The 22,194-nt window shown below is 32.6% G+C and overlaps 3 protein-coding genes across 3 annotated transcripts in view; 2 read left to right on the plus strand and 1 right to left on the minus strand.

The window, feature by feature from the left end:
- The window catches only part of LOC108767349 (calcium release-activated calcium channel protein 1), a 24,184-nt gene extending 12,323 nt beyond the window's left edge, over positions 1-11,861 (plus strand). The window contains 5 exon segments of the mRNA XM_018517183.1: positions 4,920-5,119; positions 9,020-9,034; positions 9,037-9,099; positions 9,310-9,438; positions 10,286-11,861. Of these exon segments, the coding sequence (XP_018372685.1) occupies positions 4,920-5,119; positions 9,020-9,034; positions 9,037-9,099; positions 9,310-9,438; positions 10,286-10,813 (935 nt within the window). The 3' untranslated portion in view covers positions 10,814-11,861.
- Positions 11,862-11,944: 83 nt separating this feature from the next.
- LOC108767350 (MORN repeat-containing protein 3) lies at positions 11,945-14,573 on the minus strand. The gene is made up of 3 exons (XM_018517185.1): positions 14,329-14,573; positions 13,136-13,428; positions 11,945-12,852 (listed from the first exon to the last, which is right to left on the minus strand). Exons 1-3 carry the CDS (start codon positions 14,502-14,504, stop codon positions 12,647-12,649), a joined length of 675 nt encoding a protein of 224 aa, XP_018372687.1. The 5' UTR covers positions 14,505-14,573; the 3' UTR covers positions 11,945-12,646.
- A 1,205-nt stretch (positions 14,574-15,778) lies between these two features.
- LOC108767348 (zinc finger CCHC domain-containing protein 8 homolog) lies at positions 15,779-21,510 on the plus strand. The gene is made up of 7 exons (XM_018517182.1): positions 15,779-16,288; positions 16,910-17,150; positions 18,523-18,815; positions 19,121-19,331; positions 19,440-19,617; positions 19,816-19,976; positions 20,906-21,510. Exons 1-7 carry the CDS (start codon positions 15,981-15,983, stop codon positions 21,482-21,484), a joined length of 1,971 nt encoding a protein of 656 aa, XP_018372684.1. The 5' UTR covers positions 15,779-15,980; the 3' UTR covers positions 21,485-21,510.
- The last annotated feature ends 684 nt before the right edge of the window (positions 21,511-22,194 follow it).

The following is a 22,194-nucleotide window of genomic DNA, read 5'->3' on the forward strand; positions in this document are numbered from 1 at the left end:
TTTGTAACTAAAAAGTATATTTATGTACATGTACATAAAATTTAATGTATTTTTCATGAAAATTTATGAAATTTAATGTACTTTTCATAAAATTTTATATTAAAAATACATTAAATTTCATAAATTTAATATACAGGTTCATTACATTTAAGTAACTAAATTTTTACTGTAACTAAATTTTCAGTTAAATTATTCATTACTTTTAATTTCGTTTATAACCACGAGCTTCATTTACACGTAAAGGAAGCTCGTGGTTACATTTCTAACAGTGTACGCTCGCACTTAATATACCTGTATGAGAAAAATGTTTTGATTACCTAAGGCCGGTATTCATAGTCGATTCTTATTTTAAGATCGTCTTAAGTAATGTCTTAAGTCGCTAATGCGGCCTTCTGATTTTCTGGTTCATGACATCTCAAGACTGTATTTAAGACGGTCTTAAATATAAGATCCGACTGTGAATACCGGCCTAAATGTCCTAAATAAAAAAAGAGATCCAATAAGAATGGCATTTTGATGAGACTGAACAGAAGTTCTCATCAAATTATTCTTGTCGGTTTAATCACAATATTTTTTTCATTGTACGTCTTATTGTAAAATCTTCTTCCTGAGAGAGAGATGAGAATTACAAAGTAAAATAATATAGGATGTTTACAAGAAAATCTAAAGAAAATCCCTTAAATAGCTTCCAAGTATCTTTATATTGTAAAAAATACTGTAAAAAAATCTAATTTATACATATAAATGTAAATTAATAACACAAATACAATTTATATAATTAGTGTAAGTTTTTATATAATAAAAGTAATAAAATACTGAGAACAAAAAGTTAAAATATTCGTAATTAAATGTTACATGTGACGTTTTTTTTTTATATTAATTGGTTATAAAAAAATTTGATAGCAAAATACATATTTCTATGAGATGTATCTCATTAATTATAAAAACTAAAATAAACGATTTATTTGTTAGGAATAAAATTTTATTTCGCTGTATTTAAATAAATTTATTTCAATGAACATTTTTCACAAATAAATTTTTAAGTGTCCTTTTTAAGTATACGTATGTTTGTTGCAAATTATATAATTTTTATGTTTGTTGCTTATGTAATTTAATTTTTCAATAATTCTTAATCATTCAATAATTGAATGAATATATTAAGGTATCGATTGGTGATTACGCCACTGCGTTCAACGGCGACAGAGTAGAATGATTGCGAATACTAAGGGCGATTATCTTCGCCGGTGCGAGAGATGCGAATATACAAACCGTTTTAAATGAATCAGCGTTTAAAATTGTAATCCCTCTGGGCAATAAAACGTGTTTGTAAACTATAATACTGCCTAGCTGTGACTATCATAGAAGACGATCGGATATCGGTAGGAGAATATACAAAATAGATTTGATGCAATCGAATAACTGCGACTATATCAAATCTATTTTGTGTTTTCCGCTATCTATCTCTATATCGCTATATATATCTTGAATAAAATAATCGTGCAAGTGCTTATATAAAATATATTTTATATATTTAAAAAAATATAAAAGGAGGAGCATAGGTATATATGAAATTATGAGAAAAAGCATAACTCTATGATAATATTAATATCAATTAATATAGTGCCTTATTCCTTCGTGTCATTTATTGATACCCGTTAATCATCAATTATCGTGAAATTTTTAATGAACAATCGATTTGTAAGAACAAAAAAAGGAAGGATACTTCAAATTTATCAATTTCATAAGTTGAAATTCCTGCTTTATTCGCATCACTATAATTTATCCTTTGCTTTGAAGACATAGAGCAGCTTAATTATTATTTTTTTTTAAATTCGAAATAAATGTAACACGGGAAAAATAAAATATAAGACGATGTGTTAAAAAAGAAAAAAAAATGCGTGTAAAAACTAAAATATGAAACGTTTGTTCATGTTTCTTCTTTTTAGATTCGAAATTATAATTCGTAAGTTAAAAGAGACATTGTATTATTTTGCCAAGACCGCATCTCTCGGTACGGTCTGATTATCTTCTGCCAACTAATCACACTTTCAGATCGGCGATCCTTTTCAAACCAGCTCGCTGCACTGGTTTGACCCAGACCGCTTTCCGGCGAACGTGTATCACATTTTTCGACCTTGCACGCGTGTTACAAGAACGCATACGTGGCGACGAGCGCATTAATTCACCGAGACGTTCACCGGCCTCTATTACGTTGCGGATTTTCGATCGCTCCGGCATTGCTGTAATCGGTATGATCGGCCAACCACGCGTACAAGTCGCGTGATTTGTTCAATTGACACGTTCATTAAAACAAATTAAGTAGTGTATCGCGTTTCGCATCCTATTATTTTACTTCGTAATACTGCACCATTGATAAATCTCCATTGCGTTCTTTTTCTTTCATACCTCCACAGATAAATTAAAAAAATAATTCTTGTACGACAGCACTGATTGAAACTTTGTTCACGCGCACTTAGACAAAAAAAATTAGCGATTAAAGGTGACGATATGATATACAAGTTTGATATGTAGAATTAATATCCATAGTTGAACCAATTAATGTTCATATACATATAATTGAATATTTTCTATAGTTGCTATAATTATAAAATAATTTATTAAACTACTCTCTAAAATGTTTAGAGTGAATCACTCTGAACACTGAAATCTCACTCTTAAATATTAAATATAAAATTGAGTCACTCTTTTATAGAACTGAGTTAATTATCATTCTTTAAAGTAAGGCTCCACTCCAAAGAATTTAAAAAGTATATTTGTTCTAGGTATAAAATTTATACAGTTGTATCCAGTTGTTACCTTTACAATTGCTATCATTATGTGTTTTTCTTTAAGTGCGATCTTCTAGACACGCGAATGTATGATCGTCAGAAAATCTTTATCTAAAAAAGATAAATGATCGAGATTCAGTGCCGAACTCGAAGTCTGACATAGCGGACAAAATTAACGATCGCAAAATAGCAAGTGAATCGAGGATATATATACATACATAGATATATCTGGTTCTAATTACATTCCTTGGCACGTTATAAAGTGTAGAATACTTCGGCATCTCATGCATTTTGATTTTATTTCCGTGTCAAATTGATGTTCCATGAAATCGAAAGCGGAAGATACCGAGATCCGCATATTAACAGCGATGAGATACGTGAACGATACTTTGATATTTTATTTCTTTCAGCGCCTGTTTACTGTCGTACTGTTTACGTCGTTAAGAATTGCCGCTTAGACTACAGAGAAAATAATTAAGATTAATGTAACCTCAAATAAAGAGAGAGAAGGGAGGGGGAGAGGAATTATCGAGTTCCTCTACGAGGGAGCGTTACTTCTGCCATCTAAAATTAAAACGATGAAATAAAATAGATACATAAAATCCAATATATATATATATATTTATACATATGATATACAGAATGTTTCGATTTTCGTAAATGAAAATACCACAATAAGAGAAGGTCCTCGAAAAAAATAAGTTCAAATATTTGTCATTTTTTATTTTAAGTAGTTTTGAGATATAAAAATTTTAAATTGGCTAGTTACAGATTACGGTTAAAAGACTGTTTACCTGTCGCCACGCACCAATGAGTGGTTTCCATTTGATGATACAAACCGACACAAGTCGACATAAGTGTTGGCCTATCTTTGTTACTTTCCGAAGAAGATAGAATGATGTTTGTCTTCGACTTGTGTCTTCGACTAAATGAAAAGCACTATTAACGCTATCGATGTGCGACTCATGGACAGACAACCATTTATCCGTAATCTCTAATTGATCAATTTTAAAACTATTGCTCAAAACAAAAAATGGGAAATACCCTTTTAACTTATTTTTTTCGATAAGATAATGCGTTTCTCACAATATTCGCGTATTGATAGAAATTATTAAGATTAGATGGAATTATTAAGTTTGTTATTTTTTTTTCTGGCTATGGCATTTTGATTTGGGACTCCCTGTATGTGTATATATTTTTATTCATAAGGAAATATTTAATACAATATGCGTAACTTCCAACATTTAAGGAAGGACAGGAGATCGAATTAAAAGCGAAATTTGTGAATTTGTTTTAAGGAAAACAATTAATGGACAGTTCTATGTTTAGGTTTACTATCTCCTACATGAGATATAGAAAATTAATTTGCAATTCAAATTTTATTAAAAATATAGGAGCTTCTTATCATTGAAGACAGGCCCAAAACTTTTAAGCCTTGCGTTTCACCACGATTGCATGACTTGAAGAAGTAATCTGTTAGTCACCTAGTTATTTTCCTCAAGACACTTTGCTCTTCAAATGGAACCTAAAATAGATCTTTAAAAAGTGTTGTTACAAAATGGTAACAACTGCATAAAAATAAAACTTTAATTTTCACGTAAACATTGTTATTTATGTTGCTATTATTTTATGCAATAACATTTTTTAAACGTCTTTTTTAAGTTAAATCTATAAAACAAAATATTTTTTACAAATTTTATATTACAAATTAATTTCTTATATTATGAATATAGTAATAAATAATATTTAAACGTAAAATTATGTTTATATATTTATTCCTTTCCCCGAAATAAATTCATTTTTGCCAATTAAAGCACACATCTCCTGTCTCTCTTGAAGTTTAATAAGATTCAAACGATACTTTTTTATTAGCCACTATACTTGAGGAATGAAACAATCATATTACTATATCCGTCAGGAAGAAATAGACATCTCAAATGGAAATGTCATATCTCGAGTCGTATATATCCTTGATATATCTCGTAATCTGAATAAACGTAGATTTGTTTTTTATATCCCCTATTTTCATATTTATTTATCCTCGATATTCCATTTTTTGAACGGTAGTACCACCGTTTTGTGCGATCGCGTGATCGGGAAATCTTTCTATTCATTCCGATTTCATTGCAGCTCCGGACAGAGCAGCGCAAGGATCAAGCCTGATGTCCGTATGGTCGACCAGCACCGGACGAAATTCATTGTTTGGCGCGGAGAGCAGCGGAGCAGTGCTCCCCTCTTCGCACTTGCCGACCCACGTACACGTGGTGCACGAACACCTGCGCAACGCTGACGGCCACTGCTTTCACAAACCGTTCCACGATCATTGTCAGGTCAGTAGATTCGCCTTAGCTGATCCTTCTCCACGGCAGAGATCCTTTCTTTTTCATCCGCTCCGCGAGACGCGTCTGTCGTGTATATGTATATATATACGTTTCTTTCTCTCCTCCGTTTATTCTGTTGCCACCTTGACTACCTATATCTTATTTCGCTTTTCATTATGTCATTACTATTCTCGTTCCCGGTATTCTCCGGCTGATTTGAGTTAATTAATGTTCTTTTTATTATTGCCGGGAAACTTGCAGAATAAGTGATTGGAATGTTAAAGACTTTATTTCTTTCATATTCGCTGAGAATGATTTGTTAGCACAAGTGTTAAAATTTTAAGTTTCAAATACATATAATGATATAAATATATATAATATAATGGTATCTGTATGTGTGAGATATAAATATTTACGATATAAATAGTGAATGTTTATTTCACGTTCGCAACATTCAAATAAACCATTTTCTATTTCTGTATAGTGATTATATGAAATATTTACTTTTTTAAAAATAATTATTTACAATTATCTACTTGTTATTTCAATTTACATTTATTTCTATTAATACGCGATATTGAGAAATTACGCACTTTATGTGTAAAAGTAAAATTCTCTTAAATTAGAATTATTTGTTTATTGTACAGAGTGAAATAAAGAAATCGATAATAAAAGAGACGAATGAAATAATTATTAATTCGTCTCTTTTGTTATCGAATTCTCCAATTTACTCTACGTAATAAACAACAGTCGTTTCTATTTCTGGAGAATTCTACTCAACATGTAATGCGTTTCTCACAATATTCGCGTATTGATAGAAATTATTAAGATTTGATAGAATTATTAAGTTTGTTATTTTTTAAAATTAATGAACCCCCATTTTGCACATAAAAATACTCAATTATATTTTTTATCTCTCGTTACTACGTAAAATAACGTATTAAATCGTATAAGGTTTTATCAAGTCTAATTATTGCGCAATTACAAAAATGAAAGTAGAGAAAAATTAAGATTAACTCAATTTTCTAATTTATGTACATATAATGCACATTTTTTATGTTAAAAAAATCGTAGTCTATTATTAAAGTATTTTCCGATGCATTACGGGGAAATCGAAATGTTCGATAGTAAGATCGTAGCAGGATCAATATACATTAGATTTCTCATGTTTCTAGCACGTAGAACTGTTTTCATTGAGTCCGTAATAATAGATCTGTTTTCTTCGTATTCGTAATAATACTTTTAAGGCCGCTTTAGAGCAGGAATTTTTAAAACGGTGTAAACAATACCAATTTTATATGATAACGAATTTAATTAATTTATTAATTAGTCGGTAATAATACTAATGTCGGTATATTATTGATTAATTTGCACTGAGAGGAGAATTGTAACTATAATTGTATGTTACATAATACGATTATTATTGCTATAGTGTTAGTAATAATAACTATATGTATAGTTCTCATTCAATATATATTAACAATGTATATTGTTGACAACTGAAAATGACTGTAATTACTCAAATAACATTTATGTTGCACAAGATATCTAAAAGGTGTCTTTTAGATGTCATGTGTAAAAAATGTCTAAAAGACGTCTTTTGGGATATCTTATGCAACATGCATGTTATTTGGGTATAGTTATTATTATCATAAAATAATTGCAATTACTTAGTTAAATATTCTTTGAGACAACAATTTAATATTATATAAATATTATTATTAACATTACAGCAGTAATAATCATAATTGTAGTAACACGTAATTATATTTACAGATGCCCAAATTTTTTTTCCGAGTTCAACGTTTAATACCAATATAATTAAAGCTTACAACGTTATGGTTTTATAAAAACAGAAGTATTGCTGACATTGGTATACAATTACCAGCGAAATTATTCTAGATTGCTTTAAAATAATACATTACTTAAAATTCGATCATGTAATTGATCGATTAAGCATCAATGCGTTACCGTCAACTTCACTGTGATTATTCACGGATAACAAATGCGTGTTTCTTAAAGATTCTTTTCACTTATAGCGTTTTTCATTGGCAAAATTAATGCGCACAAACTTGTATACTATTGTAATCTAAATGTAAAAGTTAGATATCTTAATTGATAAAATGTCCAGTGTGTATTTTATAAAAATAACACAATTAAATGTATTGAATATTTCGCGGTTTAATTCGTTTCTATATTTTTATTAAATGTACCTCTTTATGTCGATTTGTGTACAATAGCCTTAAAGTGCACTAAGTGCGCACTAGTTCTGCCAATGAAAAACGCTATTACGAATTATACGCTATTTTTTCGAACACCGTTGTTACATCTGACTTTGAACGCGCAATTAGTCGCATATTCTTCAATTCTTCACTTTGCATGTGTGTTACGTACTGATAATTATCCGGATGTCGTTCATAACGATATCGTCGTAATATTGTACTTCCCCATTTTTTTTTCTTTGCACGCTGCGAAGACTGAGTTGCCTTTGTATTTGCAATTCATGGCAAACTGTTTTCATCGAATGAAATATATTTCCGATATTACTAATATGTTGGTACATTCAATTGTGCAATGTAGATTTCAAATAATGATAGTTAATTAATCGTTGTTATAGCAAGAAAATTTATGTGCATTTATGTGCATTTTCTTCGGGAGTTGCATGTTCGATTATTGTGAGCTTATTGCGATTAACGATATAATATTAGATAAACATGCGTATCTGTAAATAATGATACAAGATATGCGACGTTCTCATTATGTATGCATTCTCTTTTTTTTACTTATTGGTATACGTAATGTGTGCTTTGCCGTGTGCTGATCACGTGTTTATTATAATCACCCGTTTATTGTTCACGAAAAAAAAACTTGACGGAAGAAATGTGAATAATCTGATTAATGTGATATAGTATATGTACATATACAAGTCGAAGCAATCTTAGACAACGCAAAATCCAAAATCGGGACATAAAGCATCTTAAAAGCGTCTTTTGCAAAAAGGTCTTTCTTTAATTCTGATTGTATACATACGTGTTGTCTGGCGTGTAACTCGCGAGTAAGTGCAAATGTTTGGAACTGTTTGCCTGTGTACATTGAGTTGTTGAAATACACAGATTGACATTGAATACATATATCTCTTTCTTAGCTTTAACAAACAAAAGATAGTATCGTGTGACAACATGTTTCTTTTTCGCTCGTCAGTCATTTCTCAAGACGTATCAAGACGCAATGATACATTTTGACGTAGGTAGAAAAAACAACAATATTATTTAATTATATATCATAAGTTGATATTTCTTGATATTATATTTATTATTAAATTATTATTATTTATATTCAATATCGTCAGATTTGGACATGAAAGTAAAGATCATACGAAACGCTAAAAGAATCGAGAATATTTCGAAAGCACTCATTTTGCACAAGATGTACTCGCAATATTTTACAATAGTTATATATCGTTCATACACATTACTTTCTATGTATACTTTTTTCGCGCATTTTGCATCCGGATCATACTTTTTCATTATCTTCTATTTAACATCTCACTAATATTTCCGCCCAACCGGAAATCTCAATCGCGCGAAGATCGGCGATCGTAATTTAAACTGAGTAACATCTTCCCGGAGAATATGTGAAACAATAAGTCACGATGTAAAGCCTCTCGTTAATGCATGCATCAGCAAGTGCTCCCTCGCACGCAATGTTTCTATGTATAATATGTGTGCATGTAAACGAGTATATATGTGTGTGTGTGTGTGTGTGTGTGTGTGTGCACATGTTTCTTCGTCCTCATGCTCGCCAGACCTCCAGCAAGACGCAGTCAGATCTCGCCGTAACGTATCAGCCACCGTTTTCGTTTCTACAGTTTTCATTAATTTAATTTTCCTTATTATTTGTTTCGTTCAGCATCCATTGGTTTTTTGTCCTACTACTGCGGGACTTTTGGCAAGTTCTCCCATTGGCACCGACGTTGCCATCGATTTCTGGTACGTGCCTCTCTTTTTTACTCGCGCTTAAGCTTCCACGAAGAGTTTATCCCCCGTGAGATCGCAAGGTCAAGTGTCGCAGGCGCTTTATAGTATACCTTCCTCTCTGAGACAATGAGAACGCGATCACATATCTCTTCCTACGATTGCGCGCCCTTCCATCCACTCTAAATTAATTTGTTATCTCTACCTTCGTTTTGTTCGTCACAGTCGACGATGTCACAAGCGGGGGATGGCCTTCACACACCGGGCTACTTGTCCTGGAGAAAACTGCAGCTGAGCCGCGCGAAACTCAAGGCGTCCAGTAAAACATCAGCCCTGCTCTCCGGTTTCGCTATGGTAAGAAAACGTCGCTCCCGGAAACGAAACAGTCCTTCGTCGGACCGTTCAGTGCGATAAATTTTTATCACGATCTCTCTATATTCATAGAGATGCGTGTCCGCATCCTTCGCGATTAATTAATCGAGTTAACCATAATAGATTGCATCGTTTGATTTTGTAATCATTACACGGAAATGAAAAAAAAAAAATCTCTGTGAACTGAAGAGCATAATTCCGGAAGCGATTTGTATTGTTTGAACAAACTCATCAACGCGAATATTTCTCTAACGAATATCTGCGCAAATAAAAAATATCCACGTGCGCGTATAAAATTGTAATACGTATTTAAATGTTAAATGTTAAATATTTAAATATTTTCGAAAGAAACTCAGTTTGTTATATTTTTTTATTGCTTCCTAATCGAATATACAGCGAGTTGGTGGAATCTGAATGCGTTTTTGATATTTATTTGATACTTATTAACTTTTTATTACACTCGTGTATTCGTCCAGGACATCAAGTCGCTTATCGAGTCATTTATCAAACTACTAAATGTATGTTTTTTACATACATTATTATATTTGGCGCAAATTGTTGCACGATTTAAAAACAATTTTTGCATTTATTTATATCTGAAGAAGTATAGAATTATCAATCTTTATTTAATTGTAAATCATTAAAGAGAATAATGAAAATTGGCATATAATGTTTGAATCAGAAACACTTTACGTGAGTAATTACGTTAAAAAATAAACCACGCGAAAAACGTAGGATTGACGACAGTTCACGTTTCTCGATACTGTTTGGATAATAAATGCGCCGAGGTAATTTTGAAGACTCGACAAAGATCGGTCATTGTCCACAGGTCGCCATGGTAGAAGTGCAGCTGAATCCCGAAACGCATGTTCCACCGGAGATGCTGATCGCCTTCGCCGTGTGCACAACCTTGCTCGTAGCCGTGCACATGTTGGCGCTGATGATATCCACTTGTATACTGCCGAATATCGAAGCCGTCTGCAATTTGCATAGCATAAGCCTTGTGCACGAGTCGCCACATGAGCGTCTACATTGGTACATCGAGGTCGCGTGGGCCTTCTCCACGCTGCTAGGCCTCCTTCTGTTCCTGCTGGAGATCGCGATACTCTGCTGGGTGAAGTTCTATGACTTTTCGCAGGTAGCTGCTTGGTCGGCCTGCATAGTGTTGATACCAGTGCTGATAATCTTTCTTGCGTTCGCGATACATTTCTATCGGAGTCTTGTTGCGCACAAGTACGAAGTCACAGTATCCGGTATACGAGAACTCGAGTTACTCAAGGAACAGATCGAGTCCACGGATGTGGAGGGCAGAAATGGCGTGAATCTTTTGCAGACCGGAGTAACGCATATCGTATGAATCGGTCTTCGCAATTTTTCCTGCCGCCGAAATTGGACTCGCGAATCGAACGCGACAAAAAAGAATTTCTGCTCCGCGGAACACGGCGAGAAAGAGAGATAGAGACAAAGAGGCAGAGATCTTTTCTAAGACAATGTGTTGCGACGAGCGCTTGCGATGTTTCTCGGAGGATTCTGCTAGGAAAATCTTTCGAACGTGAATCATTCGAAGAACATGACAGACAATTATTTTCTTCACACACATCGGCACACACGCGCTACAGATGTTGCGAAGATTCGGTCAAAAGATAAGGATCTTCCTCTTCTTTTTTTATACGCGTGTTTCTCTGTGATGTAAATTAGTATAAGCACGATGAGACTCCGTTCATCTGCACGATGCACGCGTTATAAAAGCATCGTGTCGACTTCAGAAAGGATACGAAGTTCGATAACATCGTTGTATAATGTAGGTACAAAATACATTCCTTCATTCGCGTTGCGACTTAAAACGTAGGAAGAATAATATACTTTAAGGCTATTACCAGATCCTTCCGCGTGTTATCGCCGTATACAGTGCAAAAGGCGATAATATAATAGCCTGAATTATCGAGAGGTGACATGACTGGCTATGTACCCGAATGTACTTATCTTTCAAAAAATGTGCTTATTCGAGAAACGCGATCGATTTTATATTTATTGCAACGTTATACTAGGCAGGTACATTATATCCGACACGTTCTGCTATCGCCGACACACGAAAGTCGATATTTTTTCTTAAATAGATAGCAGTTTTGTTTATCATTTTTTAGCGCGTCAAGTACATTACTCTCGAGTATATTGTATTCAAATATTTTGACTGCCGTAAAAATAAGAAACGAAATATCAAAAAGCGGATGTAGGTACACGATATCACTCGAGATATTACATTTCGATGAATGAAAGTCAAAAACGTTCACACAGCACAGATCATTCCAGCAACATTGTAACAACATTGTAAGGTTCAAGCAATATTGCAGTAACATTGCAAACGTTCCAACAATATTGCTGAAAATTTCTGTGCTGTACGGACATAATAGAGGATATCCCATCCAATATGATCACTCTATCTTTGCAGGGTTCTTCTTTGAGTTCCTTTTTGGTTTTTCATCCCACACTATATAGGGCCATAGTATCATGCGATGATAGTAATATTTATCCTTCTGAGGGACACACTTAGTAATATATCACAAATTTTATCTCGAATCAGCTTAAAGTAGTAAAGCTTCGAGATGAAACTCATCAGAACGCCACGGCCGTTTTAAATCTTTTTCAAGTTGTTAATTATTCCTGCTTAAGCAGATTATCCACATCAGATGGGGCAATATTACTCCTTAATCAGCAATTAGATGAAACGGTGATATCCAGACGCGAAAAATGTGTATATGGAGCACGTATGGAATTGAATCCGGATCTTCAGATCGCGATTCCACTAACCTGGGCCTAAAGCCATATGTGCCACCATCTTTGTAGGATAAGATCGAATAAAAAATATGTTCATACAAAAGTATGGTTTGGAGATTTGTGCTTACCCTGCAAAGATGAAAGAGATACGTTGAGTGGGACATCATATATATATTCGATTATTATTTGTATTTATCATTTTGGCGCGTGAAATGCGCTGATTGCCAAAATAAAAATTAAAAATGAATTCTCTTTATTAATTCTCTTTACCAAAATAAAAAAATTGTACGTAGAAATCATATGCACGCATTATATTTTCCATTTGCCGTGAACGCGAGAAAGGCCATTGAAACGTGAAACCATTATGTCCAAATTGATCTGAGAAAAGACGTAAACGAAACGTGACGCAATGCACTTAGTATATCGCTGCTTGACTGTTTATCCTCGGAATGTGCAATATCGGATATAAAGCTGGCTGTCGGATGTCTTCTATCGTGCTGTTCACGCAGACGTCATTCTCCCAACAACCTTCCTGTATTTGACGTCTCTCTAAATGGTAGAAAACACCTCGACCTTCCTTCTTGCCATTTGTAAAGTGACCCTCGTAAAGATTACCGTTTTCTATGAAGATTTTAAGATAAATATTTATAGGGATTTTTCTTGAATATAAGTACGAAGCGCCTTGAATGAGGAATAATGTAATTTATAGTTCACAATTTTCGCAAACGCAAAGAATAAAATCAAATACAAGCTAAGGACGCTAAGGAAAATGTATCACTTTTTGTTCTATGTATTACGTAATTAAAAAGAAATTGAGAAAGACTTTTAAGCGGATTCATTCTGCGAAGCAGTTCTAGATTTCACATGTACATCTACTTTTTTTTATCTCTTAATTAATCGTAACCTTGAACGAGTATCCCTTCTCCATGGTAACGATCGTTCAACCACATGCCCTGGTAATATCCGCTGCCGCACTTGTACCAAACCCGGCCATAACCATCTCGCTTGTTATCTCGAAATGCGCCTTCATAGTAGCTGCCGTCCTTGTACCAATTACTTCCGAATCCGTGCTTCCTTCCCTTCGTCCAGTTACCGGCGTACACCTTGCGCACGTCGCCGTCTTGCATAATTTTACTGAGGACGCCGTAACCGTGTCTCTGGTCGTTATACCAGTCGCCTTCGTATATCCAGCCGTAACTGCGAAGGAACGATTCCTAACGAAATATCGGCAGCTTGGATGTACATAATCTTGCGGGCAAGCAGGATATTATATAACAGCGTATAACATAGAATGGTTGCCATAAGTTTACTAATTTTATTGTATTGCTCAGATAAAGAATTTGTACAGATAAAGATCTAATATACAAGTGATATATTTACTATTAGTATTCGAAATATTGTAATTCTGAAGTTGATTATAACAAGAAAAATAAATTGACAAAAATTATCGTAAAATTATATAATGACCAAAAACTTTTGGCAGCCATTGTATATTTGATAGTAATTTCAGAGTTATGATGTTAAATCGATAGATACAAAGTAAACGTTCTATGCTTTTATTGTATATATTTATTTAACGTAAAAACATCTTAGTATAATAATTAAATCATGCATAGAATAGTTCTTTTAATGTTCAAAATGTCCATTAATTAATATACATTTTGAACATTAAGATGCCTATCAAGATATTACAAAATTTATATAATTCTTCGATTATTTTTATAACTTTTCTTTTTTCTATTCCTTATGTTAATTGGTAATTAAAACGTAATTGATCTATGGAAAAAGAGTACAATTCATCACAGAAAAGATAACTTACATTCTATTATTCTATTATAAAAATTATACTTTTTGTACAAAAATCTTACGATTATTCTATTAATAATAATAATTTTTTACGCGTGTTTTGTTCGTAATATAGAAACATTAGATGAAGCGAAATTGATATTATCAATTCACGTTAAATGGGAAGAACTTCCAGGGAACATAAGGCCTGTTCTTTTTAGCTGAACGGTTCTTCTTTCTCCTTTTCTGTCCACGTTGGAGAGAAAAAGAGAACTTTAGCTAGAAAGAACAGGCCTATAATCTTCGTGATACCTGCTGACTCCTATGCCTTTGCCCTCTCTCTTATCGTTTCTCCATTCACCCTTGTAATGCGCTTTAGCTATACGTTTCGTCTCGGGCAAGTATATAGCGTGTCGCCAGCCATTTCGTTTGCAAGCTTCTATTCGCCGTTCGCACCACGTGGCTCTCTGTGGTTTCAAGAATGGCATTGCGTCATATTCATGAAGGAATAAACTTCTTAACTTGTCATTTCGCTGATTTCGCGAGTAATCGATAATCATAAATCGAGACAAAATTACATAATTCACACTGCAAAATTATACTGCGGAAAAAAAAAACGATTGCATTTATATCGTATTATAGACCGGTATTCATAGTCTTATATTCAAAGTCGTCTTAAGTTTAGTCGCATTAGCGACATTATTTAAGACGGTCTTGAAATAAGAATCGACTGTGAATACCGGCCTTAAAATTTTAAAGTAAATTCTTGGACTATGTTCGGATTTCCCACCCGAATGGCCCTCCGAATCATTTAGCCTTGTTCGACAAATATTAAACCAGGATAATTATTAATTATCCATGTATCATTTTTAAATGATATATGAAGGTTGTCTGTATTTCTTGAAATGAGGTAAAAGAAAATTACAAAAATGAATATAAATTTATTGGAATATTTATAATTACATTGGTCAACATCTAATGAATTAATTTACTTTTGTAATTTTCATCTCGCTCTCCTCGTTCTAAGATATACAGCTGCTCACAGAAAGGTTGCAACACTTTTTTTCGAGGGGTTCGGAATGCAGTTTACTCACCAAGCGATTGGTTCTTATTCATGAATCCACAAATAACCAGCTGTACACAATCGACACTCTAATACATGAGTGCATATTTTCAAGTTTAACAGTGTATATTTTCGAATCTCTTAATTAATATAATGTTGTTATTGATTTATAGCGGATATTTAGATTAACCCAAAAATTTTAGTAATCTTTCTTCATGTTTTTTATTGATATATGTTTTGTTGTATTTTTTAATTTCATTTTGTAAATTATACATTCATATTTGCGCTCCTAAAACGTTTCAAAAGAGTGCATTCAGAACGACAATCGCTCAGTGAGCTTTTCCATCTGATTGGCATATTCCGTTAGATCTAAAAATATGGACCAAACGTGTACAAGAGCTCATTGAATGCCCAGTGGTTGTAGTACTGAATGCATCCAATACCTTTCATTTAAATTTGAAGATTTTTTGTTCTTTTGTATTTATTTTCAATTTTTCTTTTAATTCCATTTTTCTATTCAGCGGTTCTTAGTTTAATTATTTAAAAAAAAACTGTTAAAATCTATGTAAAAAATAAAGTAAAACCGAGTTACAGTAATCTACATTGGTAGAAATGAAGAAAATTGTAAGTAGCATCTGAGCGTTGCTCGCGCATTGCGCATGCGCGGGGATTTGTAACTGCTAAATACCAATTACTGCTCCGTCCTGCTCGGCTGCTCCGTCCAAGTTCCAATACCAGTCCAATATTTCAATACATAGATAGTACTGCACAGTGCACTGCATATACGCGTCGGTATAATCGTGTGCGTGTAGCGTTGATTGCATTCTCGATTTCTCGCACCTCGTCCTGAGAACAGATCGAGCGCGAAAACTTCGAAGCTTCTTTACGTCGCGCGTCTACGATGGACAGCGATGTCCGTGTGTTTAATGTGAGCATGGATACGATTCCGTTGGACTCGTCGATCATTGAAGACTCGGAGACGGAGGTGATCGAGCTGGATACCAGTTACAACTCGAAAGTTACCTCCTGTCTCGACGATGAAATTCAGGTCTACAGTACGAAGAGCACCTGTCACGCCTCGACTCCGGACAACATCGAAATGATTGAAACGAGGGTCCATTCGCGGAGAAATTCGCAATTCGTTCGGTCGAACGACAACAACTCGCAGCCCGTTTTTAAGGTTATGTTTCGGGACGAGAGTGTCTCAAGGTGCGTCTTCTCATATATTCCAGCGCTTTGTTTACAATGCGCGCGCGGGAATTTGTTCCGTCTGGTTTTACAAGAATGATATATCTGACGTATAGGAATGTTACTGATTTTATTATAATCATTATTATTTATATGTTTTGAAGAAAAACAATAATATGCGATATACTTATCAGGAGACCCGGCAGTGTCTCGGCACTAAGCAATAATATTGATACAACAAACATTAGTAAAGAAATATAATTTATTCAATTTGCACATGAATTATTAAACGTGTGTGAATTAAATATATAATAAATATAATGATTTATTTCACAAATTAACATCAGACTTACTGGAGCAGTCCAAATAATTAGTTTCTAATTTGTCAAATTAATAATTTCTATGTCTATATTTTCTGAGATTTTCCATTGTTGCAATATGTAAAGAATTAAATTAATTTGCTTTTCTGTTTTTCCTTTTTTTATATATTAAATTACAAGGAGTAAAAGTAGATACACGTTAATCATTGATAGTTGTATTAGTAAACATTAAACATAAGGATATGCGAATAAGATCATCATATTCGTTATACTGAATTTTTTTAATGAATTTAAATTCTTATTGAATTTCATATATTTGCAGGCGATATCGGCGACAAATAAAAGACTTCTTGTATACTTTAGTGCGCTCGAAACCCCGTCGTAAGAAAGACTCAAATGAATCAAGTCTGACTTTAGAGATTTGGGATGATGGAGTTGATTCCAAAGATAAAAAGTTTGTAGAAAACGATAATATACAATGCAGTGACATATCTGATTTTTTATTTACAATTGATAAACAACCGAATGTAAAGAATGATATGGATATTCCAACTTATGGTCAGGTAACGTGCTCTTTTTTTATTTATCTACCTTACAAGGGAAGGCTATGAACTGTTCTTTATCATATTCTATTTGGCAAGTAATTTGTTGAGTGTTCCTCCTGATATAATATTATTTTATTTCAAGTGCAGACAAATTGTTTTAAAGACATTAAATATCTTTCTTAATTTATGTTTTTATTTTTCAAGAATTATTTTTTTATATTTAAATAAGTAAAAGGGTTTTATATTGTGTGTGTTCTGTTACTTATTCCCACGTATACATATAAATGTCATGTAAATTCATAAAAATTGATAAGACAGTTCATAGCCTCTCCTTATTAACTAATTTTTTTATTCTTGTACCTAGTCTTGTCATAAATTCTGTCAGTAGTTTAAACAGATAGAGCAAAAAAACAGCAACAGATAGACCCAAAATTATGCATATATTCTGAAAGTAGAGGAAAAAAGCTACAAAATCATCTATTTTTTATTCGAAATGCCCGCCTTTGTTCCGTATACATTTGCGTAAACGTTGAGACCATTCATCGATCAATTTACGCACGATCTCCAGAGGAATTTTCTCAGCTGCTGACACAACGGAACGCTTGAGCAATTCCAAATTGCTTCTTGCAAGCCATCTCTTCCAAAACACTTTTCACATTTTATAGTCTAGCGAATTAAGGTCCGGACTCCCAGAACTGATCAAAATACGGTCCTTGAGACTGTTAAGCCTTTTACTGTTTGACTGTTTGTCACACTTTGTTCGATGGTCAGTTTTGGACCTTCCAACAGGACTCAGCCACACAAGGCGAAAACAACGCAAGCATGGCTGGAGAACAATGATCAAAGCTTCTGAAAGTCCGGACCTTAATTCGTTGGACTATAAAATGTGGAATGTTTTGGAAGAGATGGCTTGCAAACAGCCTCACCGCAATTTGGAGTCGCTCCAGCGTTCGATTGTGTCAGCAGCTGAGAAGAGTCCTCTGGAGATCGTGCATAAATTGATCGATGAGTCCCAACGTTTATGCAAATGTATATGGAACAAAGGCGGGCATTTCAAATACAAAATAGATGGTTTTGTAGCTTTTTTCCTCTACTTTCAGAATATATGTATAATTTTGGGTCTATCTGTTATTTTTTTTGCTCTATCTGTTTAAACTACTGACAAAATTTATGGCAAGACTAGGTATATACATATATAGCTATGTATATATGCGTATATATAACGATTATGTTATATATATATATGTATATATTTTTACAATCATTATATAAAGTTTTATTCTAATTAGGAAATATTGCAATTGCTCTCTGTGTGATATTTTTTACTCTAAGTTATGGCAAATATCCTATTTCGTATTTCTCTATTTTAAACAACATTGTTTTATATTAGAAATATGAAAATACATTTGAAGAATCAATCCATGAAACACCAAAAGATTACATACCAAGATTAAGTTGCTTTAATTGTGATGGAAATCATAATTTGCGAGATTGTCCGTTGCCTAGAAATCAAAGCAATATCAATAAAAAACGTAAAGAGTTTGCTTCGAAACATAATACGGGAGTCCGATATCACTTGAGTGAGGACCAAAAATTTAGTCATATGGTTCCTGGTCAATTAAGCCAAAAATTGCGAAAGGCTCTTGGATTGAAAGACAATCAATTACCTAGGCACATATATAGGTATGACATAATTATGCAATCTATTGGATTTTGGAAAAATGTTCCTTTATATTACTTAAGTCGATGTATGTATATATATTTTTATTATCAGTAATAAATTTAAAACAATTTTAATTAAATAATATCATGTTTGCTATTTCTAAATCGATATAATATTTTTTTTGAGATCTCTAATTGTTGTAAACGCAAGTGCGTTTACAGTTTACATGAATTAAGTATTAAATTAAAATAAAAGAAAAGATTTATATTTCTCAATTCAATGGGCCAATGAGGTTCATTCTACGTGCCAAAACGTTTTTTCTTAGAATGAGATTACTTGGCTACCCTCCAGGGTGGTTGGAAGAAGCACGTTTACAACATTCTGGTTTATCGCTGTTCAATTCTGATGGAATAGCGGAAAGTGATACACATAAAGAAGGCGAAATCATCACAGATAGAAATAAAGATCAATATGATATTAAAAAAGTATATGATTTTCCTGGTTTTAACGTGCCACCTCCTCCTGGTATCTCAGACGTAAGTAATGTGTAGCTGAATAATCAATATTGATGAAAATTATCTTATCTTGTAACTTACAACGTTTTTGTATTCGAAATCGTAAGCATTAAAATTTGTCGATTGTAGGAGAGTCACAACTATTGGGTACCGCAAATGCAATCTATACATAGTAAACAGGTAATGTTATTAAATTTGCAAGGCAAAGAAACAGACGATGGTTACAAACGTAAAAAACTGAAATTACCTCCGCCAGTTAATGTAAATGTACCAACAATCAGTGATATGGAAATAGAAGATTCAGAAGGTATAATTATTAATCATATTCCAATTGAATAAATATTATCACTTTAATGTAATTTTATTCAAAAAGATAATTACCGCAAGAAGTGAATATATATAAGAATTATTTCAACATTAAGTTCATATTATTAATAATTTCAATTCGTTTTTTTTTCTTATTTTTTATAAAAATAAAAGATAATTTCTTTTTATTTCATTGTAGTAGAAAATATTGTGGAGAATGTGTCTGTTAATGGGCATTTTGTACCACCGTTACCAAAAGAATTAGTGGAAGTGCCACCACCACCACCACCACCGCCAGAGTTACCTCAAACAGATGATTCAGATTCGCAGTCGCAAGAATTGCCTTCGTCCGATTCTGCAGTATGTCTTCAAAGAACCATATTTTTAATTATTATATTCTTAAGCATCTTACAATGAATACTATTCAATTTATACACGCCAATTTGATGAAATTTTTATTACTACAAAATTATTTGCAAACTAATAAACAACAGTAACCATTTAATCGGCAATCGTCAATATTTAATACAAAAAATTTGAATGTTTATGGAAAATTAATGAAAATCGAAAATAATATAAAAAATTACACTGTACAATTTTATTTTGCGACACGAATATGAACAGTCATTCTCGATATATTTATATTTTTACCTGCTAAACACGAATCTATTGTTTAAATTCGACAATCAGGTCGTTTAAAAAAAAAAGCATCAGAGATGCAAAAATTACAATTGAAGATTTATGATGTAGCATAGGTAATAAAATTAATACCACGCGAAATAATAAAATCCTTTGTCATAAAAATCCTCAAAATTGTCGTTTTTGTATCTTTAATTTATATATATTTTTTTTATTATTACTTGATGACCAAATTTGGACAACGGATTTGTCTTCAACGGATAAAAATACATCGAAAATAACTATTAACATTTGTGTTACAAAATAATATGAATAGTATAATTGTTTCATATTTTTTCGATTTTCAGTTTTTCGTAAACATTATAATTTTTAATAAACGATATATTAAGACTGTATAATGCGAATACAATAGGTAAAAAATAATGGTTGAAGTTGGATCTTAGGTGCTTTTAAATAATTCCATGTAAATTTATATACCTTTATTTCTTACTTGCTGTGTATTCCAATTTTTCTTATTAAACATATTGATGATTGCTGATGAAAAGGATAACGTTTATCATTTTGCAAGTATTTTCAGTAAAAGTTTCTCAAAATTGTAGTGTACATATTGGATAACGTTGCTTGTTTACAAAATTGCCTTGTCTTTTCAGGAGGACACTACTTCGAACAGAAATTCGCCATCCTTGTCTGAATTAGAAAGAACGAAAAAAGTATTACTTATGGAAATTGAAGAGGTCAATTCGCAGTCTAATTCTGATTTCATATCAACTAAAAACGATTCGAATACTGCGTTTGTATCGGAAACGCCATTTTCCAGTATTACGACTACCCCTTGTACTTCGAGAAGATCTTCAGTTCAAGATTCTGTAAAGTCGGATTTACAGTACTGTTCTGATACATCACTTAAAAATGATTTCAACACTACGATTACATTGGACACCTCAGCTTCCGATAAAATGCCTCAATTTGATTCTACTCCAATTCGTTCTACTTCGCACAAATCTTCAGATACAAATCAAGCTAGTGTCAAGTCGGTACATTTAGGTACACCAATATTGCCAAGTACCTCTCCTTATAATACATTACCATCGTCGGAAAAATTTTCCAAAGACATTTCCGACGTAATCAATTTCGAAAATTTACCTGACTCAACAGGTAAATTTGAACAGATGTCGGGAGTCTTGCAAAAAGTTAGAAGCACTATGGCAAGATTGCATCAACAGGAATAGATTAATTAATTAAGAGCTAATATATAAATACAGACTATTAAATACGTTAAAATCAATGAAATATGCAATAGTTGAGATTATTAAGAGAAAATAATACGATTTAAAAATTATTTTTCTTACTTTTTTTTCTAATTCAATATGAAAGAGGATATTTTGATTGATATCTTATTGTAAATAAATATTTTTGAGTATCTATAAATATAAGATTGATGTGTTCATGGACATTACTCAAAGATCTCAAATATGTAGTTTGCAGGCTAAATCATGATTGAAAGTTCAATATAATCCATGGTTGATATAATGGGATTCTTTATTCTATATTTCTCTTTGACCTTCTCTAAAATCTTTTTTCTTCGACGTAATGTAAGAGATTTTCTTACTATATCATATTTTTCTGAAATTACTGTTCAGACAAGCTACTTGAATCTGTCAAAAAATCTGTGTTGTTTTTTCATCTTTTCGAATTTTTGACATAAAATTTTAGAATAACATCCTTGAAATATATATGTTAAGAAAAATGTTCTATGATTAGTAAAACTTTGTTCCTTTAGGCATATATGCTTTCTTAAGAGAATGAATTAATTCTCAAACTGTAAAAGTATTATTACTCCTTGATTTTTTCCTTTCCTTTCTGATATTTCTTTCGAAATTCTAATGATTTAGATTTAATTTGAAAATCTTATGATGAGATTAAGAGATCCATATCCTCC

The sequence above is a fragment of the Trachymyrmex cornetzi genome, unplaced genomic scaffold, assembly GCF_001594075.2.
Source record: "Trachymyrmex cornetzi isolate Tcor2-1 unplaced genomic scaffold, Tcor1.1 scaffold67, whole genome shotgun sequence".
Lineage (NCBI taxonomy): Eukaryota > Metazoa > Arthropoda > Insecta > Hymenoptera > Formicidae > Trachymyrmex > Trachymyrmex cornetzi.

What these genes read in the sequence shown, in the direction of transcription:
- LOC108767350 (XM_018517185.1), bottom strand. Translation starts at nt 14,504, where the DNA reads ATGCCATTCTTGAAACCACAGAGAGCCACGTGGTGCGAACGGCGAATA. An exon ending in AAAGGCATAGGAGTCAGCAG is followed by an intron (nt 13,429 to 14,328) that starts GTATCACGAAGA and finishes GTTCCTTCGCAG; the next exon opens with TTACGGCTGGATATACGAAG. An exon ending in AGAAGGGATACTCGTTCAAG is followed by an intron (nt 12,853 to 13,135) that starts GTTACGATTAAT and finishes AAATCTTCATAG; the next exon opens with AAAACGGTAATCTTTACGAG.
- LOC108767348 (XM_018517182.1), top strand. Translation starts at nt 15,981, where the DNA reads ATGGACAGCGATGTCCGTGTGTTTAATGTGAGCATGGATACGATTCCG. An exon ending in CGGGACGAGAGTGTCTCAAG is followed by an intron (nt 16,289 to 16,909) that starts GTGCGTCTTCTC and finishes ATATATTTGCAG; the next exon opens with GCGATATCGGCGACAAATAA. An exon ending in TGCCTTCGTCCGATTCTGCA is followed by an intron (nt 19,977 to 20,905) that starts GTATGTCTTCAA and finishes TTGTCTTTTCAG; the next exon opens with GAGGACACTACTTCGAACAG.